Genomic DNA, 8,263 nt, shown 5'->3' with positions numbered 1-8,263 from the left:
TTCATCTAGGTTTGTACCTGTAGACTTTCCATCGCCAAGAAGAAAAACTATGCACAATACAGTAATTGAGTACATTGAGACTTGAAGAAATCATGTGGCTCAGTTGGTAGAGCATGGTGCTTGCAGTGCTATGGTTGTGGGTTCAATTCCCACGAGGGACCAGCATGAAAATGTATGCACTCACTAAGTAGCCCTGGATAAGAGTGTATGCTAAAATGGAATAGGAATGAATAGACCATGTCAGGTTTTACATAGAAATAAGTTGCATTTGCAAAGTATTTCAAGAAACTGGAACACACATCAAGAAAGTATTTCTATATTCCACAAGTATTATCAGAGTAACTATTTTGTACACAATAATTATCAGACTCAAGTTACAAATGCAGGTAAACACTCATACGTTTAGTTTAGTTTTTCCATTTTTCCATAAAAGTAGTGCACTGGGCCTTTACTAGTTCTGTATTAGCGGATCGATATAGACTTCTTCAGCTCCGGCAATTTGTCTTTGCTGCCTCCCTCTTTTCTACAAGTTATTGAGTCAAGGGTGTGAATACTTATGTAAATACGATTCCTGTATTCCATTTTCAATAAATGTGTAAAGAAATATTTGTAATGATGGGGTACTGTGTGTAGATGGGTGAGAAAAATATATTTAATCCAGGCTCGAACACAACTAAATGTGGAATAAGTCTAGGGGTATGAGTACTTTCTGAAGGCACTGTATGTCTAATCAAATATGAAATTCAACATAATTCCAACCACCCAAAACAATGTATATTGAATATAGGATGAAAAAGATTAACATTTCTATGTAGAATTTAACCCAGTTTAAAAGTAGACATGATTATTATGTTGGAATTAGATTAACAGATTGTTTAATCTATGTATTTAAGTTTGTTTTATTCTAATTTCAATGTTTACAACGCTGGTTGAAATATGATAAACGGCACTGGTTGATGACTTTAAAAAAAAAAAATCTAGCGCATTTCCTACGTTGATTCCACGGCACAACGCGTTGACAAATTACGTTGAAACAACGTTGATTCAACCAGTGTGCACCCAGTGGGATGTCTCTATTCTCAGCACTTATTATGACCAATTTTCTATTCAGACACTTTGTGGATATGGGCCCAGGTCTTTTTTTAGTGGTTGGAGGGATCTTAGAATGACTCCAAGATCAAAGTTTGTCATGTGGTCTAATTCAATGTTGACTTGAGTCCACATACCACATCATCTGAAAGAAAATGAAATAAGACTGTGCCTATCTTTTCTATTCATAAGGGATGCTGAACTGTACCCGATACCATCTACTGTATCTTGCCTATGCTGCTCTGTACCATCACTCATTCATATATCCTTATGTACATATTCTTTATCCCCTTACACTGTGTACAAGACAGTAGTTTGGAATTGTTAGTTAGATTACTTGTTATTACTGCATTGTCGGAACTAGAAGCACAAGCATTTCGCTACACTCGCATTAACATCTGCTAACCATGTGTATGTGACAAATAAAATTTGATTTGATTTGATTTGATTTGATTTGAAATCACCTCCATGGTTTCAATCCCCACTAATGATCCCAGGCCTGACACACTCCCATTGGGCTGGTGGGCTCCTCAACATGAATCCCCTTTTTGTTCATCACATAGCCAATCCCCATTCCTCCACTCGCCCCAGTCCCCCTGCCCTCAATATGGACCGTGTTGCTTCCCACCTTAGAATTCTTCTTCAACTCCAGCTCAAGGAGCACAGAGTCTGCCACATTACCGTCGGTGTATACTTTGTTTCTTGCCCCAAACAAGAGAGGATTGGGGTTGCTTGTGGGATCCCTCAGTCCGCCTCCATCCAATCCACCATTACCCCCATCTCTTGCTCTACCTTCCCTAGTTCCCCTTCCCGTTACCTCACCCCTATTCCCTGTGGGGCAGCAAGAGTTGGTCTGGCAGACGGCCTGGAAGCCCCTCTTGAAGTTCTCGTTGAAGTATCCGTAGATGATGGGGTTGACAGAAGAGTTGGAAAAGGCTAGCCAGTGGGCGAAGGGAAAGATGTATCCAGTGAGGAGCTCCAGCTGTTCCTCTCCCAGCCCTCCGTAGTCCGTCAGCAGCATCAGAGTCCACAGCGGCAGCCAGGACAGCATGAACAGAAGGGCCACCACGATCAGCATCTTGATCACCTTGATCTTCTTCTGGGAGATCTGTGGCCTTCCCCCCTCATGCCTTGCTGGGGGGGGAGGAGGTGCTGCATCCTGAGGTTCTCTGCTTGACACCACAGAGGTGTAGAGCTTCACCCCAATGCGCCCGTACATGACGGTGATGAGAGTCAGGGGCACCAAGTAGATGTGGGCGAACAGAACCGTGGTGTAGACCTTCCTCATCTTCGGGTCAGCAAAGTTCTCATAGCAGGAGTACAGGGGGTAGGTCATATTGTAGTTCTGGCTGTAAACCATGTAGTGATCAGCCACCTCCTCCACGGTCAGGGCAGCTGCTGAGGGACACATGATTACCACGGCCAGAACCCAGATCATCGCTATGGTCGCCTTGGCAACTAAGAGGGTGAGCTTGGGCTGAAAAGGGTACACAATGCAGCGGAACCTGTGGAGAGTGGAAATAGAGAGAGGAAAAGGAAGAATGCTTGCTGTTTTTTTTGTGCCAAGGCACTATACAAATGTGGTCAAATATATTGGCACCCCTTGCACTTAGTGCAATGTTCTGTTTTTTTACATTCAAAACTGGTTGAATGGCTATTTCTACACTGTAGGGCACCCTCAATCACAGGTGTGATAAATTACACAGTAAACAAGAATCATTGCCTGCAACCAAATTCCCTCCATCATACCAACCTGTCCACTGCGATGGCCACCAGGGTGAAGACTGAGGCAGCCACAGACATCCCCTGCACCAGACCACTCAGTTTACACACAGTGTTGGTAAACGGCCAGCCTGTTGACAAAATCAATGACAATTACCAACAACTACAAAGAGACAGCAGCCATATAGTTCAATTTACTTGGTAAAATAAGGACACATTAAAATATATAGACTTTCCCAGCTGCAATTTCCTAGGCCGTGTACACAGTTGTCATATGCACTAACAAGTTGATGGCAAAATATATACATTTACACAGACACAAATCACTCAACCCACAGATGGAGATATAAACACTGGTTAAACATCTATTCTGTTTGTTTTGAAGGACTTTATGAATAAGGCATAAGATGGTAATGCAAACCAATTTGAATGCGTCTATAGAATGGGGAATCATCAGTATAATTTGCTATTTGGCTGTAATTTGCTATCTTGAAGTTATACAACTATAGATGAGCCATTCTTTATATGTATAACAGTTATACAACTAGTCTGTAAATTAGCAATTTACATCCCCCCATTTTCCATCAGTAGAAAGTGCATAATGACAGTCTGAAATGAACATGATGAAATATGCATTAAATAAAACTCAAAACAGTGTCTAAGATTTCTAAGTTATGTTTGAACAGAGCTCTACATCACACCAAGCTCAGCAGGGTATAGGCACAATTTATATCCCGTTGCCAAGATAAATTGCAGAAAATGTATATTAACAAGATACCCAAAGCAATGATTTTCTGTCCATTAGATTGCTTTCTACAAAACACTTTAGTTCAATAGTAATTTAATTTCCTCAAATGAATGGGCATGCAAAAGATTAACATTATGAATAATGAGGACAAGAGGATATGTACACCCATTCTTATAGGGATAGTTTCTCGACAGAGAATGTAGAGAATCAGGATCTGATCTTTGTCCACGAGGTGCTACTCTTACCCATCATTAATATGAATTAAATCTCATTATGACTCTACATTGTCTCGGAGGAAAAGGGGGTTACGTGCTCAAACAACTGGATTAGTGGTACTACTCTGTCTTATGAAGGTCGTTGACCGAAATGTCACACTGTGTTTCTAACTTTGGATACATTTTTCATATTTTTACAGGGGTGCAACTTTCACTGGGGACGTGGGGTCATGCAAAGCTTCTGGAAGGCTGGCTGGACCAGCACGCAAGAGTTGAGCATAGTTCAGTGTGTGTGTGGACCTCTTTCACCGAGTTGTAAACGCAAGTAGAGCAGAAACTGGCTACTCTTTAGTTGACTGATATAGCTGGCCAGGTAACTGCTGTTTAACTTTACAGAAAAAAACTTAACTAGTTTTTATTCGCAGTTCTGAGCTGGTATTGTAACTGACATGTAACGTTAGCTAATGTTTCATCCCCTCTCGACTGAGGTGGATGAATTAGCTATGCTAGCTAGTAGCTACCACAGCCAGGTCAGCTCTAGCCTCTAGCTATCTGTCAGATAGCGATATGAGGTGGCTATTATTACTATCTAACAGCAGTTGTGTGTATGGAAATGTTTTGTAGCCTTTGTTTTGTCCCATTTCAACAGAAGTAAATTCACTTGGCTAGCTTTCACCAGTTGATGTACCATTAGAGAAAGAGAGAGCTTGCCAAAAGTTGGCTAACTTTAGCTATTATTTTTGCCTCAATCACACTAGACCTGAATCAAATGATGAAACCATCAGCCAAACAATTGAAGATTTCATATTCTTTTTCAGTGCAATGTCAGTTTTTATTAGTCTGTATGTCGATGTAACATTATTGATCTGTCAGTTTCCCTAGCTAATTCCCTACTTTTCACACTGAGACAGTAATAAACAGCACTAGCGTTACAGGCATTAGAGTCATGGTGCAAGGTAGAGATCTGCACCGCATCCACAGCTTTTCATATCGCACTCCGCCCGCACCTGCTGGTTTTCTGCCTGACTCCCTGGTCCCAAACTCAACTGCAGTCCCGCAAAGTTATTTTAGGTGTATGTCAGTCACACAGCTCACTTGCCAGCCATGGTTCCAGCAATCTTGTGCCCTATAGGCAATATCAAATGCGTATCGAATCTGGTTGAGAGAATGCCAAGCATGTGCAAAGCTGTCATCAAGGCAAAGTGTGGCTACTTTTGAAGAATCTCAAATATAACATTTATTTTGATTTGTTTAACACTTTGTTGGTTACTACATGATTCCATATGTGTTATTTCATAGTTTTGATGTGTTCCCTATTATTCTACAATGTAGAAAATAGTAAAAATAAAGAAAAACCCTGGAATGAGCAGGTGTGTGTTTTGACTGGTAATGTATGTCCACTGGCAGGGTTTAGCCTTCACATTGGGTCTTGGGGGTGACGAAAAGATAGTGGGGTGGACCAAGGTTAAAATCTTCAATGCTTATGGGCATACATGGGTCCCTCCAATATCCAACCCAGTGCTAAAATATGAATACTTATGTAAATTGAGGTCTGAAGTAGCCAAGTTTCCTAATTTTTTTTGTCCTGCTTTTGGACGATAAGAAGAAAATGGCCAGTGGTAAAAATAAACGAATGAAAAGTATTCAGCAGGAAGGATCTCTGACAATATTCCCCACTCTGTTATGTCTCCTCTGATCATTTAATGTTGCCTGCAGCAGCACTTTGTTTATATTCATTATAACAATGTTTCTGTTCTTTGTTTTTGATGAGTCATTCAGTCAATTCACAAATTACTAAAGACATGCTCCGGAACTTTGCTATTGAGTCTATTTTTTAACCTCCCGCTGTGGGCTGGATGTGTCAATGTGTAGTTCATACATGCATAATCTATGAGCAGACTGTCTTACCTCAATTAGCAACAGAATCCCTAGTTTAAAATCAACCATTTTTTTGGAAGCTGTGCTGCACCATTTCCCCCCACATTGGCCAGCCCCCTAACAATTTGAGTTCCTGCCGATGAGCTTCAGCCCCTGCCATTTGCATGACAGTTAGCAAGATGCACACACAGCAGAGCGAGACAGAGACCAATGACATGGTGCACATACAGTGCATTCGGAAAGTATTTAGACCCCTTCACTTTTTCCACATTTTGATATGTTACTGCCTTATTCTAAAATTGATTAAATAGTTTTCCCCCCACATCAATCTACACACAATACCTCATAATAGTAGACCAAAAACTGGTTTTTAGAAATGTTTGCAAATGTATTACAAATAAAAAACTGATATCACATTCACACAAGTATTCAGACCCGTTACTCACTACTTTGTTGAAGCACCTTTGGCAGCAATTACAGCCTTGAGTCTTCTTGGGTATGACGCTACAAGCTTGGCACACCTGTTTTTGGGGAGTTTCACGCATTCTTCTCTGCAGATCCTCTCAAGCTGTGTCAGGTTGGATGGGGAGTGTTGCTGCACAGCTATTTGCAGGTCTCTCCAGAGATGTTCGATCGGGTTCAAGTCCGGGCTCTGGCTGGGCCACTCAAGGACATTCAGAGACGTGTCCAGAAGCCACTCCTGCGTTGTCTTGGCTGTGTGCTTAGGGTCATTGTCCTGTTGGAAGGTAAACCTTTCTCCCAGTCTGAGTGCTCTGGAGCAGATTTTCATCAAGGATCTCAATGTACTTTGCTCTGTTCATCTTTCCCTCGATCCTGACTAGTCTCCCAGTCCCTGATGCTGAAAAACATCCCCACAACATGATGCTGCCACCACCATGCTTCACTGTAGCGGCTACCGTCTGGCCACTCTACGATAAAGGCCTGATTGGTGGAGTGCAGCAGAGATGGTTGTCCTTCTGGAAGGTTCTCCCATCTCCACAGAGGAACTCTGGAGCTTAGTCAGAGTGACCATTGGGTTCTTGGTCACCTCCCTGACCAAGGTCCTTCCCCCCCGATTGCTCAGTTTGGCCGGGCATCCAGCTCTAGGAAGAGTATTGGTGGTTCCAAACTTCTTCCATTTAAGAATGATTGAGGCCACTGTATTCTTGGGGACCTTCAATGCTGCAGACATTTTTGTTGCCCTTCCCCAGATCTGTACTGTGACACTATCCTGTCTGGGAGCTCTAAGGACAATTCTTTTGACCTCATGTCTTGGTTTTTATTTTTACATGCACTGTCAACTGTTGGACTTTATATTCGCAAGTGTGTGCCTTTCCAAATAATCTCCAATCAATTGCATTTATCACAGGTAGACTCCAATCAAATTGAAGAAACATCTCAAGGATGATCAATGGAAACAGGATGCACCTGAGCTCAATTTCGAGTCTCATAGCAAAGGGTCTCAATACTTACGTGAATAAGATATCTTTATTTATTTTATACATTTGCAAAAATGTCTAAACCCGTTTTTTGCGTTGCCATTATGGGGTATTGTGTGTAGATTGATGAGGAACATTTTGTATTTAATACATTTTAGAACAACACTAACATAACAAGATGTGTAAAAAGTGAAGGGGTCTGAATATTTCCGGATGCACTGTATTTGTACATATTTGACGTAGTAGACCAGTTTTGGTTCGCCAGCTCCGACAGAGTTGCCTTCGCCAGCTCAGACAGAGTTGCCTTCGCCAGCTCCGACAGAGTTGCATTCGCCACCCCATACAGAGTTGCATTCACCAGGTCAGTCAAACCGTTGCCTACCTGTGATGAGGTTGTCCACCAGCGTTGTGGGGATGCAGAAAATGCCCACCAACAGGTCGCTGACCGCCAGGTTGAGGATGAAAAGGTTGGTGACGGTTCTCATGCGGCGGTTCCCCAGCACGATCAGACACACCAGCACATTACCCACCATGCATAGCAGGAAGATGAACAGGTAGGCCAGGATGAAGCTAGCAGCCACAGGGAGGGAGTGCTGGTAGTAAGGGAAATAGGTGATGTTGTTGGTGGTGGTGGTGTAGTTGGTGTGGTTAGCAGCATCATAGTAGAGGAGGAGGTGGCTGGAGGAGTTCAAGGCTATCATGGTGCCTGTCGAGCCCTCCAGTTCAGTCAGACCCTTCTCTTCTTCGCTGCTCCACACCTCCATCACTCCTCTCTTCTTCAGGGTGGGGCACGCAGCCACTCACACGCCGCTCTGCACCTTGGGACACAGACAAAAAGAAGCAAATAATTTCCTTATAAATTTCTAGCAGATTCATACAGTGCATCTCCAGACGTTCTAATTATTCAGTCATTTGAATTTCATAGCCTACTTACTGTGGCCAATACACTTCATACTTGGTAGCGCACAAGTTTGGATATTGGTACAAAGACACTGTAATAGACCTTCGATCTGACTTGAAGACATTGCTTTCAGAATAAATAACAAGGATCTCATATCATCAATTTGTCATTGTAGTAATTTACGCTTACCTCAGACATACTGAGATTAATCACATTGACATGAGGCACAATTCTTAGTAATAGTTAGCTCACAAGCAGCTCCCATTGATGA

General features: G+C 42.3%; 1 protein-coding gene across 1 annotated transcript; it reads right to left on the bottom strand.

Annotated features, from left to right (window-relative positions):
- Positions 1-1,573: 1,573 nt before the first annotated feature.
- Positions 1,574-7,855, bottom strand: LOC139412051 (neuropeptide FF receptor 1-like). Its single transcript, XM_071158840.1, has 3 exons — positions 7,474-7,855; positions 2,843-2,942; positions 1,574-2,594 (listed from the first exon to the last, which is right to left on the bottom strand). The coding sequence occupies exons 1-3, from the start codon at positions 7,853-7,855 to the stop codon at positions 1,574-1,576; spliced, it is 1,503 nt and encodes a 500-aa protein (XP_071014941.1).
- Positions 7,856-8,263: the final 408 nt, after the last annotated feature.

The sequence above is a fragment of the Oncorhynchus clarkii genome, chromosome 6, assembly GCF_045791955.1.
Source record: "Oncorhynchus clarkii lewisi isolate Uvic-CL-2024 chromosome 6, UVic_Ocla_1.0, whole genome shotgun sequence".
Lineage (NCBI taxonomy): Eukaryota > Metazoa > Chordata > Actinopteri > Salmoniformes > Salmonidae > Oncorhynchus > Oncorhynchus clarkii.
The sequence above is the reverse complement of the archived record's forward strand: the minus strand, read 5'-3'. Positions and strand labels throughout refer to the sequence as shown.

What these genes read in the sequence shown, in the direction of transcription:
- LOC139412051 (XM_071158840.1), bottom strand. Translation starts at nt 7,855, where the DNA reads ATGGAGGTGTGGAGCAGCGAAGAAGAGAAGGGTCTGACTGAACTGGAG. An exon ending in GGTGGACAACCTCATCACAG is followed by an intron (nt 2,943 to 7,473) that starts GTAGGCAACGGT and finishes TTTTGTCAACAG; the next exon opens with GCTGGCCGTTTACCAACACT. An exon ending in GTGGCCATCGCAGTGGACAG is followed by an intron (nt 2,595 to 2,842) that starts GTTGGTATGATG and finishes CACTCTCCACAG; the next exon opens with GTTCCGCTGCATTGTGTACC.